At 46.1% G+C, this 23,148-nt stretch overlaps 1 protein-coding gene across 2 annotated transcripts in view; it reads left to right on the top strand.

Moving 5' to 3' along the window:
- Window positions 1-23,148, top strand: part of LOC139253160 (ankyrin repeat, PH and SEC7 domain containing protein secG-like) — a 117,126-nt gene that overhangs the window by 40,793 nt on the left and 53,185 nt on the right. For both annotated transcript variants that reach the window (XM_070873465.1, XM_070873487.1), the window contains exon 2: window positions 5,118-5,226. In XM_070873465.1, coding sequence (XP_070729566.1) covers window positions 5,118-5,226 — 109 coding nt within the window. The remainder of the gene's footprint in view (window positions 1-5,117; window positions 5,227-23,148) is intronic.

The following is a 23,148-nucleotide window of genomic DNA, read 5'->3' on the forward strand; positions in this document are numbered from 1 at the left end:
TGATGAATATCAGCCAGTCCCTGATGAATATCAAACAGTTCGAAAGGTTGTGGGTGTCCAAGGCCAGGAGGCCAAAATTATTGCCGATTGACGCACAGCTACAGACATAAACAAAGGAGATCATTCCGGTGCTAGGCAGCGCCACGGTAGTCGTGACCCACAAAGATTCGGAGAACAAGTTGCCACTCTGGATTGTCCCGGGGGACGGTCCTGCACTAATGGGTAGGAGTTGGCTTGCTGAACTGGAAATGGGGCGATGTCAATGCAATTTCTGCTGTGGAGCAAGTATCATGCTCACAGGTTCTGGACAAATTTGACTCGTTATTTCAACCCGGCATCGGCACTTTCATAGGGGCCAAGGTAGTGATTCACATGAACCCGGACGCCAGGCCAATACACCACAAGGCCGGAGCAGTGCCGTATATGATGCGGAAAAAGATAGAATGCGAATTGGACCGCCTGCTGAGGAAAGGCATCACCTCGCCAGTCAAATTCAGTGACTGGGCGAGCCCGATCGTGCTGGTGCTCAAGGCGGATGGGTCGGTCAGGATATGTGCCGATTACAAGGCCACCATCAATCGGATGTCACTCCAAGACCAGTACCCGCTACCGAGAGCGGAGGACCTCTTTGCGATGCTATCCGGTGGAAACTTTTTTCGAAATTGGACCTGACCTCAGCTTACATGACCCAGGAGCTGGCGAGTGAGTCGAAGAAGCTGACCACCATCCACACAAGGGGTTGTGTGAGTACAACAACGTCCGTTTGGGATTCGCTCGGCCGCCGCGATCTTTCAGCGAAATATGGAAAGCCTCCTCAAGTCGATTCCAGGGACGGTGGTTTTTCAAGACGACATCCTCAGATCGCGATACTGAAGAACACCTCCACAACCTGGAGGAGGTGTTACGCAGACTGGACTGGGTAGGGCTGCAACTGAAAAAGGCGAAGTGCGTCTTCTTAGCTCCAGAGGTAGAATTCCTGGGGAGGAGGGTAGCCGCAGATGGGATCAAACCTACTGCATCCAAAACGGAAGCGATCCAGAGAGCACCCAGACCCCGTAACACGATGGAGCGGCGTTCGATCCTGGGGCTCCTGAACTATTTTGGTAACTTTCTTCCCAAATTGAGCACGCTGTTAGAGCCGCTACACGTGCTCCTATGCAAAGGTTGCGATTGGGTCTGGGGGGACAGCCAGGAAAGGGCTTTTGATAGAGCACGCAATTTGTTATGCTCCAACAAACTGTTAACGTTATATGACCCATGTAAACGTGCGAGCATCATCCTATGGGGTCGGGTGTGTGTTGCAGCATGTGAATGCCAATGGTCAGTTACAGCCGGTAGCTTATGCTTCCAAAAGTTTGTCCCAGGCTATGGGATGGTAGAAAAGGAAGCGCTAGCATGTGTATATGCAGTAAAAAAAATGCACCAGTACCTGTTTGGCAGGAAATTTGAGCTGGAGACAGATCACAAACCCCTAACGTCCCTTTTGGCTGACAACAAGGCCATAAATGCAAATGCATCAGCCCGCATACAGAGGTGGGCACTCCCGTTAGCCGCCTATGACTACACAATTCGGCACAGACCGGGCACTGAATACTGTGCCGATGCACTCAGCAGGCTCCCACTAGCCATCGCTGAAGGGGCAACTGAGCATGATGCTGAGATGGTCATGGCTGTTGAAGCTTTCGAAAGCGAAGGCACACCTGTGACAGCCCGTCAGATTAAAGTCTGGACAAATAAAGACCCGCTACTGTCTTTAGTTAAGAAATATGTCCTGAGTGGGGACTGGGCAGCCACGTACGGGGCATGCCCTGAGGAATTTAAACCGTTTCATAGGCGCAAGAATGAACTCTCGATTCAGGCCGATTGCTGACTGTGGGGAAACCGAGTCGTCATGCCCCAGATGGGCAGAGAGGTGTTTATCAGAGAACTTCACAATGAGCACCCGGGCATTGTCATGATGAAGGCAATTGCCAGGTCACATATTTGGTGGCCAGGGATAGATGCAGACCTGGAACTTTGTGTTCGCAGGTGCAACACTTGTGCTCAGCTGGGCAACGCACCCAGGGAAGTCCCCCTAAGCCCCTGGTCATGGCCCGCCAAGCCAAGGTCACGCATCCATGTGGACTACGCAGGTTCTTTCATGGGAAAAATGGATTGAGTGTGCCATTTTAAATTCAAGCACATCCTCTGCTACGGCAGAAAGTCTACGGGCAATGTTAGAAACATAGAAAATAGGTGCAGGAGTAGGCCATTCGGCCCTTCTAGCCTGCACCGCCATTCAATGAGTTCATGGCTGAGCATGCAACTTCAGTACCCCATTCCTGCTTTCTCACCATACCCCTTGATCCCCTTAGTAGTAAGGATTACATCTAACTCTTTTTTGAATGTATTTAGTGAATTGGCCTCAACAACCTTCTGTGGTAGAGAATTCCACAGGTGAAGAAGTTCCTCCTCATCTCGGTCCTAAATGGCTTACCCCTTATCCTTAGACTGTGACCCCTGGTTCTGGACTTCCCCAACATTGGGAACATTCTTCCTGCATCTAACCTGTCTAAACCCATCAGAATTTTAAACGTTTCTATCAGGTCCCCTCTCATTCTTCTGAACTCCAGTGAATACAAGCCCAGTTGATCCAGTCTTTCTTGATAGGTCAGTCCCGCCATCCCGGGAATCAGTCTGGTGAACCTTCGCTGCACTCCCTCAATAGCAAGAATGTCCTTCCTCAGGTTAGGAGACCAAAACTGTACACAATACTCCAGGTGTGGCCTCACCAGTGCCCTGTAGCACACCTCCCTGCCCCTGTACTCAAATCCCCTCGCTATGAAGGCCAACATGCCATTTGCTTTCTTAACCGCCTGCTGTACCTGCATGCCAACCTTCAATGACTGATGTACCATGACACCCAGGTCTCGTTGCACCTCCCCTTTTCCTAATCTGTCACCATTCAGATAATAGTCTGTCTCTCTGTTTTTACCACCAAAGTGGATAATCTCACATTTATCCACATTATACTTCATCTGCCATGCATTTGCCCACTCACCTAACCTATCCAAGTCACTCTGCAGCCTCATAGCCTCCTCCTCGCAGCTCACACTGCCACCTAACTTAGTGTCATCCGCAAATTTGGAGATACTACATTTAATCCCCTCATCTAAATCATTAATGTACAGTGTAAACAGCTGGGGCCCCAGCACAGAACCTTGCGGTACCCCACTAGTCACCGCCTGCCATTCTGAAAAGTACCCATTTACTCCTACTCTTTGCTTCCTGTCTGACAACCAGTTCTCAATCCCTGTCAGCACACTACCCCCAATCCCATGTGCTTTAACTTTGCACATTAATCTTTTGTGTGGGACCTTGTCGAAAGCCTTCTGAAAGTCCAAATATACCACATCAACTGGTTCTCCCTTGTCCACTCTACTGGAAACATCCTCAAAAAATTCTAGAAGATTTGTCAAGCATGATTTCCCTTTCAAATCCATGTTGACTTGGACCTATCATGTCACCTCTTTCCAAATGCGCTGCTATAACATCCTTAATAATTGATTCCATCATCTTGCCCACTACTGATGTCAGACTTACCGGTCTATAATTCCCTGTTTTCTCTCTCCCTCCTTTTTTAAAAAGTGGGGTTACATTGGCTACCCTCCACTGGATAGGAACTGATCCAGAGTCAATGGAATGTTGGAAAATGACTGTCGATGCATCTGCTATTTCCAAGGCCACCTCCTTAAGTACTCTGGGACTCTGACCATGTTCGCCTCTCATGGTCTACCAGATGTCTTGGTCAGCGACAATGGCCCGTGCTTCACAAGCACTGACTTCCAGGACTTCATGGCAGGCAATGGAATCACCCATGTCAGAACGGCACAGTTCAAGCCGGCCTCAAACGGCCAGGCGGAATGAGCAGTGCAGATAATCAAACGGGATGCTCAGAATCCAAGAGGGTTTCCTACAAAGCCGCTTATCACGCCTTCTGTTGGCCAATAGGTCCCAACCACACTCTTTCACAGGGGTTCCACCCGCAGATTTGCTAATGAAAAGGACACTCAAAACCGGGTTATTCCTTATACATCTTACTATAAAAGCAATTGTTGAGAGCAGGCATCAGTCACAATGTGACTACCAAGACAGGAATGCGAGGGCGCGATGTATTGATGTCAATGACCCTGGTTTGCAGGCATTGTGATTGCCAAAGAGGGAAATAGGGTTTTGGTAATTAAACTTACCAATGGACAAATCTGCCGTAAACACGTGGATCAAACCAAAAGGAGGTTCAGCAACCTCATAGATGAAGCAGAGGAAGAACATGACGTAGAGTTTACTCCACCACGGGTGACCGAATACCGGAACCAAGTGGAGGAGAGCCAAGTCACTGTGGGCAGTCCGGACAGGCCTGAGCCACTGCAAACAGCAGACACTCAGGCCAACGCCCAACAACCGGAGCCCCAACTCAGGCACTCTGCAAGGGAGCGTAAACCACCAGAGAGACTTAACCTATGATCCCAATAAGACTGGGGGGGGGAGGTGATGTCATGTATTCAACTATCATTGTAACCCATGTATAAGCTGACCTAAGTTGTACACCTTGAGAACACTGACCACAAGGGGCGAACTTGTGGGAGACACTCCTAACCTGAACTTTCAGGTATAAAAGGGGAAGCTCCACCCACCTTCATCACTTGAGGTCTTGGTAATAAAGGTAACTGGTCACAAAGTGATCGTCTCTCAAGTATGGGCCTCATGTGCATTTATACTGTATAGTAAGGACTCAACAGAGATCTTTGAAGTGCTCCTTCCAGCGGGCCCCGACTGCCTCAGTGTCCTTAATGAGTGCCTCTCCGTTCTTGGCCAGCAGTGGGGTGGGGCATTGATGACACCGACCGACATCCGCCCTGCTCCACGCCAACTTCCGCCCAAACAACACATGGAAGAAAAAAAAATTGAAAGATCTGAATTTAGCTCTACTCTCCGCCCCAATCTTCAAGATCAGTGAGTGCGCCCCGTTTCGGTTGGAGGGCAATTTCTGCCCCAGGATGTTTTCTGTGGGAATGCAGTAATTTTAGTTTCACTAAAAGTTACAGGAAAGCAGCTGACCTTGCCTTCTATGTTTTTAGCATGGTTCTGCAAGTAAAGGGACAAAAGATGAAACGAAGTCACGATCAAGTGCACGTACTCAACCAGTGCATTATGAAAACACTCGAAGGTTTCAAAGTAACCCAGTAGGTAGGTGAAATCCTGATAATATTTCCGTTTTGATAAAAATTCTTCAAAACGCTGTTGATATTGCAGCTGAATTAAGCAATTCAGGTCTGTATAATTTCAGTAGCCCACTTATTATTTGCAGTGTTTTGCTGGAGACCTGAATTATTGTTCATTACATGCCGAAAGTTCAGGACCTGCGAAGGCAGAAAGAAAGACAGCCAGGGCTTGTGCCTGAAATTGTGTAAGGCCCATTGCATATGCAAATAGGGGGCCTAACGCCTGTTTGACTCAGTCCCTCTCTGCTGCATTCAGGAAAACATGGTCTACATGTGGCCGAAACTTAAAGGGCCACCACCAAGAGATTAAAAAAAAATACTTGCTTCAATATCAAGTCTGGGGTTGCAGGAGTGCCCCTCTTGGCTACACTGCACTGTAGCCTCCTCCCTATCTCTGGAATGCTTCCCCCCCGCCCCCCCCCCCACGCCCCTCCCACCCCTGGACCTACCTGAGGGGAATGCAGCCGGCAAAAATTGAAATCCTCTTCACCAGTGAGCTGCCTGGAGACATCCAGCAGGTGTCTGCAGCTCACTATCTTCATGTTAATGAAGTCTGATGCCAAATATCAGGCGTACCTCAGGTGTAGTACTCTAGACCTTTCTCTGAACTAAACTGAATTCTCTGCAAGGGGGTGCATGGTGGGAGAGGGAGCTTCCACCCCTCACCTCAAACGGGGATAACTTCCCACCCACTATACGGCGCCTGGAGGCGCTCGCATCCAGGCCCCAGGTCTCACTTATCCTCCGACAGATCTTCGATGTACTCAAAGGTGATCTTGAACTGAAAAGGGTTGAAAAATGGCGAAGAGTTGTTCAGCACTACTACATTGTTCACCTGTGCCTTCGCCATGGCTCCTATGGGATAATTTAGCATTTTCCCCCCCCTCAGACCCACCCGTGCCAATTTAAAACAGAGACCTAAGCCCTGGGCTGGCTTGGCGGAGTGTGACAGGCCCCAAGTTTGCTTTCCCGCAGAAACTCTGGCTCATCCTTCTCCTCTACCTGTCACTGTCACTTGGTTCTCAGATTGTCCACAGGCAGTATGCGCCTATATCGCCATCGAAGGTCCGGAGAGTCCAGGCTCGGCCACCAACCTCCCTGCAGGGCGCCACCCGCAGGCAGCAGCAGTGAGGCGGGTCCACCCAATGCCACCTATTAAAACTCGTCAATCTCCCATGGCGTGGACCACTTGCAATCTTCTCGCAGACCCGTAGTTGAAAACGCCTGATCCAGGCATGCCCCTTTGATGACATCACATCATTCACTTCATGACTTCTGTTCTCTTTGTCCTCCTCTGTACTAATTCTGATCTGGCTTTCTTTATTGTTATGTATTGATGCTTGGGGTCACTTGACACTGTCGGAGGTCATCGGGCTGTATGTGCGTGTGCACGGGCCCTAGTATCTAAGTGCGAGTACCATGTCATGTACATACTTCGGGCGCGAATAAAATTGAACCAGGTTTGCACCTGAGTGAGTTTACAGTAACCAGTCTTTCGAGTCATTATATACATTACATTTGGCGACGAGGTAACTTAAGAACTTTCGTATGCACAATGGGCACCATTGGAATTCTGGAGAGATTCGTGGATGGCGAGGATTGGGTGGATTTTATCGACCGCCTGAATCAGTTTCGTGGCCAACAAAATGGAGGAAGCTGGTGACGCAGTTAAGCGCAGGGCGATTTTCCTCATCGTTTGTGGTAGAAAAATTTATGGCCTCATAAAGAATCTTCTCTCGCCTGCACGTCCAACGGATAAAGAGTATGGGGATTTGTGCGCTCTGGTGTGTGAACATCTCAAGCCAATAGAGGGGATCATCATCTCACGCTATCGCTTTTACACACATATCCGTGCTGAGGGCCAGGATGTATCGTGATTCGTCGCCGACCTAAGACACCTTGCTGAGCCGTGTAAGTTCGGAAACGCGTTGGAAGACATGCTGCGAGATTTCTTCGTGATAGGCATCAACCATGATGTGATCCTTAGGAAATTATTGGCTGCAGAAATGCTGGATTTGAGCAAGGTCATTGCGACTGCCCAGGCATGCATGGCGACTAATGATGATTTAAGGCAGATATCATCGAAGAGTCGGAGCTCCACAGTAAGTACTGTAAACAAGATTGTGTCGTCGTCTGGTAGAGCTGCTTATGGCAGGGCTTACTCGACTGCTGATGCGAAACCTATAGCTGCTCAAAGTCCGCCAACTGGTACGAATCCGATTTCACCCTGTTGACATTGTGGGGGCTATCATCGGCCTCATCAGTGTCGGTTTAAACAGTATCTCTGTAAAGGCTGTTCGAAAGTAGGGCATCTTCAGCAAATGTGCCCACAACTGAGCAAGCGTGCTGTTGCTCATCACATTGATAATGATGACCAGTCCAGTGCTGGCCTGGATATGCAACCCAAGATACCCGAGGAGGAAGTGTACGGTCTGTATTCGTTCCTGACAAAGAGCCAACCAATAACGGTTAATGTGAAACTGAATGGTGTGCCTGTATCAACGGAGCTGGACACGGGTGTGCGTCAGTCGATAATGAGCCAAAGGACATTCGACAAGCTGTGGGACACTGACGCTGTGAAGTCTAAGTTGAGTCCAGTCAATGCCAAATTGCGTACTTACACTGAGGAACTCATACCGGTGATTGGCAGTGCAGTAGTCAAGGTGTCGTATAACGATTTACCATTATGGATCGTCCCAGGCAATGGTCCAACGCTGTTTGGCAGGAATTGGCTCGAGAAAATCAAGTGGAACTGGAATGATATCAAAGCGTTGTCCTCGGTGGATGACACTTAGTGTGCTCAAGTGCTGAAGAAGTTTCCTTCTTTGTTTGAACCGGGCATTGGCAATTTTACTGGAGCCAAGGTGCAGATTCACTTGGATTCTGATGCAAGACCTGTCTATCATAAAGCTCGGTCTGTTCTGTACATAATGAGGGAGAAGGTCGAAATTGAGCTTGACAGACTCCAATGTGAAGGGGTCATATCACCGGTCGAATTTAACGAATTGGTCAGTCCTATCGTTCCTGTGTTGAAGAATGATGGCACTGTCAAGATCTGTGGCGACTACAAGGTTACGATTAACCGATTTTCAAAACAGGATCAGTATCCGCTACCGGAGGCTGATGACCTGTTCGCCATGCTAGCTGGTGGAAAGTCGTTCATTAAACTGGATCTGACGTCTGCCTATATGACACAGGAACTTGTTGATACTTCGAAGAAATTCACCTGCATCAGCACCCATAAAGGACTGTTTGTCTACAACAGGTGCCTTTTTGGAATCCATTTGGCTGCAGCCATATTTCTAGAGGAACATGGAGAGTCTACTGAAGTCCGAGAAGCGTCATGTTTCAAGATGACATTCTGGTCACATGTCGTGACACTGCTGAACATCTGAACAATCTTGAAGAAGTCCTACATTGTCTGGACAAAGTGGGACTTGGGCTGAAACATTCGAAGTGTGTCTTCATGGCACCTGAAGTTGAATTCCTGGGGAGGAAGATTGCTGCTGATGGCCTTGGTTTTAGAATCAGTAGGCCTGGTGCCATCAAAAATGCACCCAGATCTCAGAATGTGACGGAGCTGCGCTCATTCCTTGGGCTACTCAACTACTTTGGTAATTTCTTACCCAGATTGAGCACTTTATTAGAGTCACTGCACATGTTGCTCAGAAAAGTTGACAACTGGGTCTGGGGTGTATCTCAAGATAGAGCTTTTGAGAAAGCCAAGAATCTGCTCTGTTCGAACAAGCTGCTTGTTCACTATGATCCGTGTAAGCGTCTTGTATTGGCCTGTGATACTTCATCATATGGGATTGGCTGTGTACTCCAACAAGCAAATGAGTCAGGTAAGCTACAGCCTGTTGTGTATGCTTCAAAAAGTTCAAAGGCAGAAAGAGCTTACAGCATGGTAGAAAAAGAAGCTTTGGCCTGTGTGTTTGGGTTCAAAAAGATGCATCAGTATCTGTTTGGTTTTCGTTTTGAACTCGAAACAGATCACAAGCCACTCAGTTCATTGTTTTTGGAAAACAAAGGTATTAATACCAATGCATCGTCCCATATCCAGAGGTGGGCGTTGACATTGTCTGCCTATGATTATGTTATCTGTCATAGACCTGGCACTGAGAATTGTGCCGATGCACTGAGCCGTCTGCCGTTGCCCACAACTGAAGTGGAGACGCCTCAACCTGCAGATCTACTGTTAGTAATGGATGCTTTTGAGAGTGGAGGTACTCCTGTCACTGCTCAACAAGTTAGGATCTGGATCAACCATGATCCTATTTTATCGGTTGTAAAACGTTGTGTCCTCAGTGGTGATTGGTCTGCAATAACTATGGAAATGTGTGATGAGACCAAACCTTACAACCGTCGCAAAGATGAACTATCCATTCAGTCAGATTGTCTACTGTGGGCAATCGTGTTGTTATGCCTAAGAAAGGCAGAAAAAAATTTGTACATGAACTGCATAGCACTCATCCTGGTATCGTCATGATGAAAGCCATTGCCGGGGCTCATGTTTGGTGGCCTGGAATTGACTCTGATCTGGAATCATGTGTGCATCAGTGCAATACTTGCATGCAGCTAAGGAAATTACCAGTGGAATCTCCGCTGAGTCTTTGGTCATGGCCATCTAAACCATGGTCGAGGATACACATCGATTTTGCAGGCCCTTTCCTGGCAAAGATGTTTTTTGTTGTGGTGGATGCATATTCAAAGTGGATAGAGTATTATTATGTCATCAAGTACGTCCACAGCTACTATTGAGAGCCTTCATGTCATGTTTGCTACTCATGGTTTGCCTGACATTGTTGTAAGCAATAACGGATCTTGCTTCACAAGTCTTGAGTTTCAGGAGTTCCTGAAACTCAATGTTATCAGACATGTAAGGTCTGCTCCATTCAAACCTGCATCTACTGGTCAAGCAGAGCATGTGGTTCAAACGATCAAGCAAAGCATGAAACGTGTGACTCAAGGTTTACTGCAGACTCGTTTGTCATATATATTGCTTAGTTACAGGACAAGACCTCACACGCTTACCGGGGTCTCCTCTGCTGAACTACTGATGAAGAGAAGTCTCGAGACCAAGCTTTCTCTTGTCCATCCTGATTTGAATGATTATGTTGAAAACAGATGTCAAAATCAGAAAATCAGCAATGGTATCATGATCGTGCTGCTGTTTCACGTGACATCTCTGTCAACGATCCAGTTTATGTGCTGAATTATGGTCAAGGTCCAAAGTGGATCATGGTACTGTTACGGCCAAGGAGGGTAACAGAGTGTTTATTGTCGTGCTCAAGAATGGGCAAACATGCAGGAAACATGTTGATCAGATAAAACTGCGGCACACGGATGAACCGGAACTGGTTGAGGAAGATGCAGTCCGTGACCAACCAACCAATGTTCATTCATCAGAAGACTCTGCTGTCATTACTGAATCTAGACTTTCATTCTCTGATAGGGTCATTACCACTCCCATCAGATCGGTTACTCAGCCTCCAGTCATAACTGACTCAGAATGCTCGCCCAGAACTGGAGTTGAACTGGAGATCAACTCGTGAGTGAAAAGCCCCAGACAGTCTTAATTTGTAAAGGGACTGATACTAAGATCTTGAAGGGGGATGTTGTTATGTATTGAGGCTTGGGGTCACTAGACACCAGGAGGCGCCACTGTCGGAGGTCATCGGGCTGTACGCGCGTGTGCACGGGCCCTGGTATATAAGAGCGAGTACCATGTCATGTGCGCACTTTGGGCGCGAATAAAGTTGAACCAGGTTTGCACCTGAGTGAGTTTACAGTAACAAGTCTTTCGAGTCATTATATACATTACATTTATGTTCTTTTGTTTGAGTCGCTGAGTCCTCCTTTTCAAGATCCATCGGGAGTGTGCCACTCTCAAACTGGTTTTCTGTGCTGAATACCGGTGAGGGTGACGACACCTTGGGAATGTGCAGTCTGGAGCACATTCGCAGAACCGTGGGGCAAATGACTGCACTGCGGTGGATGTGAGGGGTGGGGCGGGGGATAGCAAAGTGTATAAATGCAGCGGTCATAGGAGATATGATAGTCAGGGGGATACATTGGGATTTCTGCAACAGCTAACATAAGAACATAATAGGTGCAGGAGTAGGCCATTTGGCCCCTCGAGCCATTCAATATCATGGCTGATCTGATCTTGGCCTCAACTCCACTTTCCTGCCCACTCCCCATAACCCTTGACTCCCCTGAAGTTCAAAAATCTGTCTGTCTCCATCTTAAATATATTCAATGTCCCAGCCTCCACAGCTCTCTGGGGCAGAGAATTCCAAAGATTCACAACCCTCTGAGAAGAAATTCCTCCTCGTCTCCTTTAAATGGGTGACCCCTTATTCTGAAACTAGTTCTAGATTCCTCTCTGCATGTACCTTGTCGAGCCCCCTCAATAAGATCACTCTCATTCTTCTCAACTCCAATGAGTATAAGCCCAACTTGCTCAACCTTTTTCAGAAGACAACCCCTTCATCTCAGGAATCAACCTAGTGAACCTTCTCTGAACTGTCTCCAATGCAGTATATCGCTCCTTAAATAAGGAGACTAAAACTGTATGCATTACTCCAGGTGTGGTCTCCCCAATACCCTGTACAGTTGTAGCAGGACTTCCCTACTTTTATACTCTAGCCCCCTTGCAAGAAAGGCCAACATTCCATTTGCCTACCTTATTACTTGCTGTACCTGCATACAAACATTTGGTGCTTCATGCACAAGGACCCCCAGGTCCCTCTGTACTGCAACATTTTGTAATTTAAATAATAATTTGCTTTTGTATTTTTCTTGCCAAAGTGGATAACCTCATGTTTTTCCCACATTATACTCCATCTGCCAAATGTTTGGCCACTCACTTTATCTATATCCCTTTGCAGATTCATTGTGTCCTCCTTACAACTTGCTTTCCTACCTATCTTTATATCATCAGCAAATTTGACTACAGTACACTCGCTCCCTTCTTCCAAATCATTAATATAGACTGTAAATAGTTGAGGCCCCAACACTGATACCTGTGGCACCCCACCAGTTACAGTTTGCCAACCTGAAAATGACCTATTTATCCCGACTCTCTGTTTTCTGTTGGCCAATCCTCTATCCATGCTAATATATTACCCCCAACCCCGTGAGCTTTTATCTTGTGCAGTAACCTTTCACGTGGCACCTTGTCAAATGCCTTCTGGAAATCCAAATACACTACACCATCTGGTTCCCCTTTATCCACCCTGCTTGTTACATCCTCAAAAAACTCTAGTAAATTTGTCAAACACGATTTCCCTTTCATACAATCAAGCAGAGTCAACATAGTTTTATAATGATTTTCTAAATGTCCTACTACTACTTCCTTAATAATGGATTCCAGCATTTTCCCAATGACAGATGTTAGGCTAACTGGTCTATAGTTTCCTGCTTTCTGTCTCCCTCCTTTCTTAAATAGAGGTGTTACATTTGCAGTTTTCCAATCCGCTGGGACCTCTCCAGAATCCAAGGGCTTTTGGTAGATTACAACCAATGCACCCACTATCTCTGCAGCTACTTCTTTTAAGACCCGAGGATGCCAGCCATCAGGTACAGAACTCTTATCCGCCTTTAGTCCCATTAGTTTGCCTAGTACATTTTCTCTAATGACAGTGATTGTTTTAAGTTCCTCGCTCCCTACAGCTCTTTGATTATCTATTATTATTGGGATGATTTTAGTGTCTTCTACCATGAAGACCGATACAAAATATTTATTCAAAGTCTCTGCCATTTCCCTGTTTCCCATTATTAATTCCCCAGTCTCATCCTCGAAGGGTCCAATGTTTACTTAAGCTGCTCTCTCCCTTTTTATATACCAGTAGAAGCTCTTGGCAGTCTGTTTTTATATTTCTTGCTAGTTTACTCTCATAATCTATCTTATCCCTCTTTATTATTTTTTTAGTTATCCTTTGCTGGTTTCTAAACATTTCCCAATTCTGGCCTACCACTAATCTTCGCAACATTGTATGCCTTTTCTTTCAATTTGATACCATCCTTAACTTCCTTAGTTAGCCATGGATGGTTCATCCTTTTTGTAGAGTTTTTCTTTCTCACTAGAATATATATTTGCTGAGAGTTGCCACTGCTTATCTTAGTCTATTTTCCCAGTTCACTTTGGCCAACTCTGTCTTAATACCTTTGTAATTACTTTTATTTAAGTTCAGGACACTAGTTTCAGACCCAAATTTCTCACCCTTAAACTGAATTTGAAATTCTAACATGCTATGATCACTCTTCCCTAGAGGATCCTGTACCATGAGATTAATTAATCCTATCTCATTACACATTACCAGATCTAAAATAGCCTGCTCCCTGGTTGGTTCCACAATGTAGTGTTCTAAGAAACCATCCCGAATACACTCTATGAACTTGTCCTCAAGACTACCTTTGCCAATTTGATTTGTCCAATCTATATGAAGATTAAAATTGCCCATGATTATTGCACTATCTTTCTTACAAGCCCCCATTATTTCTTGATTTATATTCTGTCCTACAGAGTAGCTATTGTTAGGGGGCTATAAACTACTTCCACCAGTGACTTTCTCTTATTATTTCTTATCTCCGCCCAAACTGATTCTACATCTTGGTTTTCCGAGCCAATGTCATTTCTCACCACTGCACTGATCTTGTCCTTTATTAACAGAACTACACTACCTCCTTTTCCTTTCTGCCTTTCCTACCGAAATGTCAAATACCCTGAACATTCAGTTCCCAGCCTTGGTCACCTAGCAACCACATCTCTGCAATGGCTATCAGATCATACCCATTTAATTCTATTTGTACCATCAGCTCATCTATCTTGTTACAAATGCTGCGTACATTCAGATATAGAGCCTTTAATTTTGTCTTTTTTACCATTTTCCCTACTTTGAATTTAATTGTTGGTGCACTCTTATGTTTGTATGCTGTGTCCCTTCCTGTCACACTCTGGTTATCATCACCCCTATCGCTACCCTGCACTATTGCCAGTGCCCCATGAATCGAAACCCAATTCTCCCACACCAATCTTTGAGCCATGCATTCGACTCGCTGATCTTATTGACCCTATGCAATTTGCTCGTGGCTCAGGTAGTAATCCAGAGATTATTACCTTTGTGGTTCTGCTTTTTAATTTAGCCGTAGCTGCTCATACTTCTTATTTCTTAGTCCTACCTATGTCGTTAGTAACAATGTGGACCGCAACAACTGGATTTTTTCCCTCCCACTCCAAGTTCCTCTCCAGCCTGGCGGAGATGTCCTTATCCCTGACACGGGTCAGGCAACACAGCCTTTGGGACTCATGCTCTCGGCTGCATAGAACAGTATCTATCCGACTAACTATACTGTCTCCAGCACTACGACATTTCTTTTTACTCCCCCAACTTGAATGGCTCCCTGAACCACGGTGCTGTGATCAGTTTACTCATCCTCCCTGCAGTTCCTGCTCTCATCCACACAGGCTGCAAGTACCTCGTACCTGTTGGACAAGAGGCTCCTCTTGACAAGAGCTGAGGCTCCTCCCATCACTACATCCTTGGTCCCCATACCTGCCTCACCCATAGTTACACCCTCCTGTCCCTGACCACGGACTAAATTTGAAGTATTTAACCTAAGAGGTGTGACTAGCTCCTGGAACAAAGTGTCCAGGTAACTTTCTCCATCCCTGATGCATTGTATTGTCCAAAGCTCTGACTCTAGCTCATCAACTCTGAACCAAAGTTTCTCGAGCGGCAGACACTTCCTGCAGATGTGGTCGTTGTGAATCACACGGGTGTCCACCAGCTCCCACATGCTAAGCTGCAACACATTACCTGCCCTGCCATCTCTCTCATACCTCATTTTGTTAATTAGATTTTCAAGTTTTGAACTCTCACTTCATTATCTATTTATAGTTTTTAATCTAAAATCACGCTCTTAATTTAAACCAATGCCCTAGTTAAGAGAGAAAAAAAGAAAAATACTTACTAACCAATCACTTACCTGCTTTCCTGTGATGTCACACTTGGATTTTTTCCCCCCTTTAACAGGTCCATTCACTGCTGCTCTTGGCACGCTTTTTAAACTGCCACCATTCCCGCTCTTGCCGCTCTTTTTAAACTGCCACTGTTCCCACTCTTGCCGCTTTTTTTAAACTGCTACCGTTCCCGCTCTTGGCACTCTTTTTAAACTGAGTCTCGCATGGTGTATTGCCTCCCTGGTGCCAGGTTAAAGGACATCACTGAATGAATGCAGAACATTTTGCGGGAGTGGGAGGCGGGGGAGAAGGGGAACAGCAAAAGTCATGGTTCATCTTGGAACTAATGAAATAGGTAGAAAAAGGGTTGAGGCCCTACAGACAGAGTTTCAGGAGCTAAGGGGATAGGAAGTTAAAGAGCAGGACCTCAAAGGTAGTAATCTTTCAGCGCTACATGCTTGTGAGTACAGGAGTAATAACGTAAGACAGGTCAAGACGTGACTGAAGAAATGGTGTAGGAGGGAGGGCTTCAGATTCCTGGGGTAATGGGACCTGTTCTGGGGCAAGAGGGATCTGTACCTCAACGGGGCTGGGACCAATGTCCTCGCAGGGAGGCTAGCTAATGTTGTGGGGAATGGTTTAAACTAATTTGCCAGGGGGTGGGTGGGGGAGGCACCAGGATGAAGCATTAGAGAGAAGAGGGAGAGACAAACAGCATTAGAATAAAGAGTAGTTCAGAAATGGGAGGGATCAGACAGAGGGAAATGCAAGGCAGACTAAGATGGGTTTAGAGTGCATGTGCATATAAATGCCTGGAGCATGGTAAATAAACTTGGTGAGCTGCAGGCACAAGTAGCCACATAGGACTATGATATCCGTGGCTAACTAAAGAAATAAAGGACGGTATCCAATTAAAAACAAGGATATACAAAGTGGCCAAAACTAGTGGGAGGACAGAAGACTGGGAAGCTTTTAAAAGCAGCAAAGAATGACTAAAAAAATGATTACGAAAGGGAAGATAGGCTATGAAAGTAAACTAGCACAACATATAAAAACAGATAACAAGAGTTTCTATAGGTATATAAAAAGGAAAAGAGTGGCTAAAGTAAATGTTGGTCCCTCAGAGGATGAGACCAGGGAATTAGTAATGGGGAACATGGAGATGGCGGAAACTCTGAACAAATATTTTGTATCAGTCTTTACAGTAGAGGACACTAACAATATCCCAACAGTGGATAGTCAAGGGGCTATAGGGGGGGGAGGAACTTAACACAATCACAATCACTAAGGAGGCAGTACTCAGTAAGATAATGGGACTAAAGGCAGATAAATCCCCTGGACCTGATGGCTTGCATCCTAGGGTCTTAACAGAAGTAGTGGTAGGGATTGTGGATGCATTAGTTGTAATTTACCAAAATGTTCTGGATTCTGGGGAGGTCCCAGCAGATTGGAAAACTGCAAATGTAACGCCCCATTTAAAAAAGGAGGCAGACAAAAAGCAGGAAACTATAGACCAGTTAGCCTAACATCTGTGGTTGGGAAAATGTTGGAGTGCATTATTAAAGAAGCAGTAGCAGGACATTTGGAAAATCAAAATTCGGTCAGGCAGAGTCAGCATGGATTTATGAAAGGAAAGTCATGTTTGACAAATTTGCTGGAATTCTTTGAGGATGTAACGAACAGGGTGGATAAAGGGGAACCAGTGGATGTGGTGTATTTGGACTTCAGAAGGCATTTGACAAGGTGCCACATAAAAGGTTACTGCACAAGATAAAAGTTCACGGGGTTGGGGGTAATATATTAGCATGGATAGAGGATTGGCTAACTAACAAAAAACAGAGAGTCGGGATAAATGGTCCATTCTCTGGTTGGCAACCAGTAACTAGTGGGGTGCCGCAGGGATCAGTGCTGGGACCTCAACTATTTATAATCTATGTTAACGACTTGGAAGAAGGGACTGAGTGTAACATAGGCAAGTTTGCTGACGATGCAAAGATGGGAGGAAAAGCAATGTGTGTGAGGAGGACACAAAAAATCTGCAAAAGGACATAGACAAACTAAGTGAGTGGGCAAAAATTTGGCAGATGGAGTATAATGTTGGAAAGTGTGAGGTCATGCATTTAGGCGGAAAAAAATCAAAGAGCAAGTTATTATTTAAATGGAGAAAGATTGCAAAGTGCTGCAGTACAGCGGGACCTGGGGGTACTTATGCATGAAACACAAAAGGATAGTGTACAGCAGGTACAGCAAGTGATCAGAAATGCCAATGGAATCTTGGCCTTTATTGCAAAGGGGATGGAGTATAAAAGCAGCGGTCTTGCTACAGTTATACAGGATATTGGTGAGGCCACACCTGGAATACTGAGTGCAGCTTTGGTTTCCATATTTACGAAAGGATATACTTGCTTTGGAGGCAGTTCAGAGAAGGTTCACTCGGTTGATTCCAGATATAAGGGGGTTGACTTATGAGGAAAGGTTGAGTAGGTTGGGCCTCTACTCATTGGAATTCAGAAGAATGAGAGGTGATCTTACTGAAACGTTTAAGGTTATGAAGGGGCTTAACAAGGTGGATGCAGAGAAGATGTTTCCACTAATGGTGGAGACTAGAACTAAGAGGGCATGATCTTGGAATAAGCGGCCACCCATTTAAAACTGAGATGAGGAGAAATGTCTTCTTTCAGAGGGTTGTAAATCTGTAGGATTCGCTGCCTCAGAGAGCTGTGGAAGCTAGGACATTGAATAAATTTAAGACAGAAATAGATAGTTTCTTAAATGATAAAAGGAAAAGGGGTTATGGGGAGCGGGCAGGGAAGTGGAGCTGAGTCCATGATCAGATCAGCCATGATTTTATTGAATGGCAGAGCAGGTTCGAGGGGCCGTATGACTTTTTTCTTATGTTCTTATATAGTGGCAATAACAGACACCTGGCTCAAACAAGGGGAGGAATGACACTTAATATTCCTGGCTACAATTAATTCATGAAAGATAGGGAAAGAAAAAAATGGGTGGCATTATTGATCAAAATACTGTTACAGCACTACAAAGGGATGACAAGGGTTCAATGACAGAAGCTATTTGGATTGAATGAAGGAACATTAAAGCCGCTATATTATGGGTGTATACTATACACCACCAAATAGTGGGAAGGAAATAGAGAGACAAATTTTCAAACAAATTGCAGAAAGATGCAAGAACTTTAGAGTAGTGATAATGGGGAACTTCAATCGTGCTAATATAGGCTGGGACAATATCATCGTAGGCAGTCCCTCGGGATCGAGGAAGACTTGCTTCCACTCCTGAAGTGAGTTCTTTGGTGGCTGAACAGTCCAATGTGAGAGACACAGACTCTGTCATAGGTGGGACAGATAGTCGTTGAGGGAAGGGGTGGGTGGGACTGGTTTGCCGCATGCTCCTTCCACTGTCTGCGCTTGATTTCTGCATGCTCTCGGCGTTGAGACTTGAGGTGCTCAGCACCCTCTCGGATGCACTTCCTCCACTTAGGACGGTCTTGCGCCAGGGAGTCCCAGGTGTCAGTGGGGATGTTGCACTTTATCAGGGAGGCTTTGAGGGTGTCCTTGTAGCGTGTCTGCTGCCCACCTTTGGCTCATTTGCCATGGAGGAGCTCCGAGAAAAGCACTTGCTTTGGGAGTCTCGTGTCTGGCATGCGGACTATGTAGCCTGCCCAGCAGAGCTGATCGAATGTGGTCAGTAATAGTGTAAAAGGCAACGGGGGGAGGAATTCCTGAAATTGTGTGCAAGAGAACTTTCTTGGTTAGTATGTTTTCAGCCCAACGTGGAAGGAAGCAGTGCTGGATCTAGTTCTGGGGAATGAAGTGGGGCAAGTGGAACATGTTTCAGTGGAGGAGCATTTGGGGAACAGTGATGACAACATTATTAGGTTTAGAGCAGTTATGGAAAAGGACATCAAAAAATTAAATGTGAAAATATTCGACTGGAGGAGAGCTAATTTCAGCGAGGTTAAAAGGGATCTGGTCCAGGTAAATTGGAATCAAAGATTGGCAGGTAAAACAGTAAATGAGCAATGCAAGGTCTTCAAAGAGGAAATAGTTTGGATCCAGACTAGACACATTCCCACGAATGAAAGGGAAAGGAAGGGCATCCAAAGCTAGAGCTCCCTGCATGACTAAAGATATATAGATTACAATGAAACAAGAAAAGGAAGCTTATGATAAATGTTGGGTTCATAATTCAGTAGAGAACCAAGCTGAATATAAAAAGTACAATGGAGTTTATGAGAATATATTAACGGGTAACATAAAAGGGAACCCAGAAGTCTTGTATAAATATATAGATAGTAGAGGCAAGGCAGGGCATCTCGGTCCCACTTCTTGTGCCATGTGGGAACTCCAGGATGCTTCCTGTGTCCTGGACAACCACATATTCAGAAATTCACATCAGCTGGAAAAGCTCAAGTTCCAGATTTCGGAGATTGAGCAGCAGCTAGCTTCACTGCGCTGCATCAGTGAGAATGAGAGCTATGTGAATAGTGCTTTTCAGGAGGTGATCACCCAGCAGCATAAGAGTGTGCAGGCAGAGAGGGAATGGGTGACCACCAGACAGGAGGAAGACCAGCAGGAGGCCCCTGAATGCATCTCGATCTCCAGCCTGTAATACTGGTGAGGGCGATGGTTTCTCTGGGGACTGCAGCCAGAGCCAAGTCCATGGCACTACGGGTGGCTCAGTTGTACGGGGAAGGGGGTGGGGGGGGGTGGCAGAGTGGGTCGAGAGCAGGAAGGACAAGAAATAATGGAGGCTTGTAAGAAAGGAACGGCAATAATCATGGGTGATTTGAATCTTCATATTGATTGGACAAATCAAATTGGCAAGGTAGCCTTGAGGAAAAGTTCATAGAGTGTATCCGACATGGTTTCCTTGAACAGTATGTTGCAGAACCAACCAGGGACCAGGCTATCTTAGATCTGGTACTGTGCAATGAGACAGGATTAATAAATGATCTCCGAGTAAAGAATCCTCTCGGAAAGAGTGATCATAGCATGGTTGAATTTCAAATACAATTGGAGGATGAGAACGTTGGATCTCAAACCACTGTCCTGATCTTAAATAAAGGAGATTACAAAAGTATGAAGGCATAGTTGGCTAAAGTGGACTGGGGAAATAGATTAAAGTGTAACATGGTTGATAAGCTGTGGCTGACATTTGAGATATTTCATAACTCTCAACAAAAATATATTCCAGTGAGAAAGAAAAACTTTAAGAAAAGGGAGAGCCATCCGTGGCTAACTAAGGAAGTAAAGGATCAAATTGAAAACAGTGGCATACAAAGTGGCCAAAATTAGTGGGAGGCCAGAGGATTGGGAAACTTTTAAAAACCAGCAAAGGACGACTAAAAAAATAATAAAGAGAGGGAAGATAGATTATGAGAGCAAACTAGCAAGGAATATAAAAACAGATAGTAAGAGTTTCTATAAAAAGGAAGAGAGTAGCTAAAGTAAATGTTGGTCCCTTAGAAGATGAGACTGGGGAATTAATAATGGGAAACCGGGAAATGGCAGAGATTTTGAACAAATATTTTGTATCGGTCTTCAAGGTAGAAGACAATAAAAACATCCCAATAATGGATAATCAAGGGGCTACAGGGAGGGAGGAACTTAAAACAATCACTATCACTAAAGAAAAAGTACTTGGTAAACTACTGGGACTAAAGGTGGACAAGTCCCCTGGACCTGATGGCTTGCATCCTAGGGTTTTAAAAGAAGTGGCTGCAGAGATAGTGGATGCATTGGTTGTAATCTACCAAAATTCCCTGGATTCTGGGGAGGTCCCAGCGAATTGGAAAACCGCAAATGTAACGCCCTTATTTAAAAAAGGAGGCAGACAGAAAGCAGGAAAGTATAGACCAGTTAGCCTAACATCTGTTGTTGGGAAAATGCTGGAGTTCATTATTAAGGAAGTAGTAGCAGGAAAAGCATAATACAGTTAAGCAGAGTCAGCATGGTTTTATGAAAGGGAAATCATGTTTGACAAATTTGCTGGTGTTCTTTGAGAATATAATGAGCAGGGTAGATAAAGGGAAGCCAGTAGATATCATAGAAACTATGGGCCCAAGTTTCCACATGATAAAAAATGGGCGTCCCTCCGAGCTGGGCGCCCGTTTTTCGCGCCTAAAACGGCGCCGGAAAAAAAACTCGCGATTCTGGAGCGCTTTGCAGCTCCTTGTCTGTTTGACGCGGCGCCCAGGGGGGCGGAGCCTACACTCGCGCCGATTTTATAAGTGGGAGGGGGCAGGTACCATTTAAATTAGTTTTTTTCCTGCTGGCAACGCTGCGCGTGCATGTTGAAGCGTTCGCGCACGCGCAGTGTGAAGGAAACATTGGCACTCGGCTATTTTTGTAGTTCTTTGTAGCTGTTTAATTTGTGAACATTTTTTAATAAAAGCACATTGCCATCAGCACTGAGGCTTCTTGCAGCCTTCTCACTGTCTCCTTCCCCCCTCCCGCGGGAAAGAACGGGTGCCTCCTCCCTCCCCCGCGGGAACGAACGAGCGCCTCCTGCTCCCCCCCCCCCCCCCCCGCGGGAACGAACGGGCGCCCCCTCCCCCCCCGCGGGAACGAACGGGCGCCTCCTACCCCCCCCGCGGGAACGAACGGGTGCCTCCTTCCCCACCCCCCCCTGCTGGAACGAACGGGCGCCTCCTCCCCCCTCCCCACCCCCTCCCCGCGGGAACGAACGGGCGCCTCCTCCCCCCCCCCCCCCCCTTGCGGGAACGAAGGGGCGCCTCCTCTCTTTCCCCCCCCCCCCCCCCCGCGGGAAAGAATGGGCGCCTCCTCCCCCCCTCCCGCGGGAACAAATGAGCGCCTCCTCCCCCCCCCCCCCCCCTGCGGGAACGAACAGGCACCTCCTCCCCCCCCCCCCCCCGCGGGAACGAACGGGCGCCTCCTCCCCCCCGCCGCGGGAACGAACGGGCGCCTCAACTTGTGAGGCTGACTGCAGCATTCTCCGTGGCTGAAGCACTTTCACACTGGTAGGAAGATGGTTTATTTAATCTTTTCTTTGCTTATAAATGTTTATTTAGTTTGGATTTATTTGTATAATATTTGTAGAAGTATAAATAAGGATTTATTGTAGAATTTAATGAGTTCCCCCCCCCCCCCACCTCGTTCTGGGCGCCTAATTTGTAACCTGCGCCTGATTTTTTAATGTGTAGAACAGGTTTTTTCAGTTCTACAAAAATCTTCACTTGCTCCATTCTAAGTTAGTTTGGAGTACGTTTTCACTGTGGAAACTTTGAAATCAGGCGTCAGTGGCCGGACACACCCCCTTTTGAAGAAAAAATTCTGTTCCAAAGTAGAACTGTTCTACCTGACTAGAACTGCAGAAAGAAAAATGTGGAGAATTGCGATTTCTAAGATAGTCTGTTCTCCACCAGTTGCTCCTAAAAATCAGGTGCAAATCATGTGGAAACGGGCCCATAGAAACATAGAAAATAGGTGCAGGAGTGTAGGCCATTCGGCCCTTCGAGCCTGCACCGCCATTCAATGAGTTCATGGCTGAACATGCAACTTCAGTACCCCATTCCTGCTTTCTCCTCCTAGTAGTAAGGACTACATCTAACTCCTTTTTGAATATATTTAGTGAATTGGCCTCAACAACTTTCTGTGGTAGAGAATTCCACAGGTTCACCACTCTCTGGGTGAAGAAGTTTCTCCTCATCTCGGTCCTAAATGGCTTACCCCTTATCCTTAGACTGTGACCCCTGGTTCTGGACTTCCCCAACATTAATAAGAACATAAGAACATAAGAATTAGGAACAGGAGAAGGCCATCTAGCCCCTCGAGCCTGCTCCGCCATTCAAGATCATGGCTGATCTGGCCGTGGACTCAGCTCCACTTATCCGCCTGCTCCCCGTAACCCTTAATTCCCTTATTGGTTAAAAATCTA

This window comes from Pristiophorus japonicus, chromosome 1 (genome assembly GCF_044704955.1).
Source record: "Pristiophorus japonicus isolate sPriJap1 chromosome 1, sPriJap1.hap1, whole genome shotgun sequence".
NCBI lineage: Eukaryota > Metazoa > Chordata > Chondrichthyes > Pristiophoridae > Pristiophorus > Pristiophorus japonicus.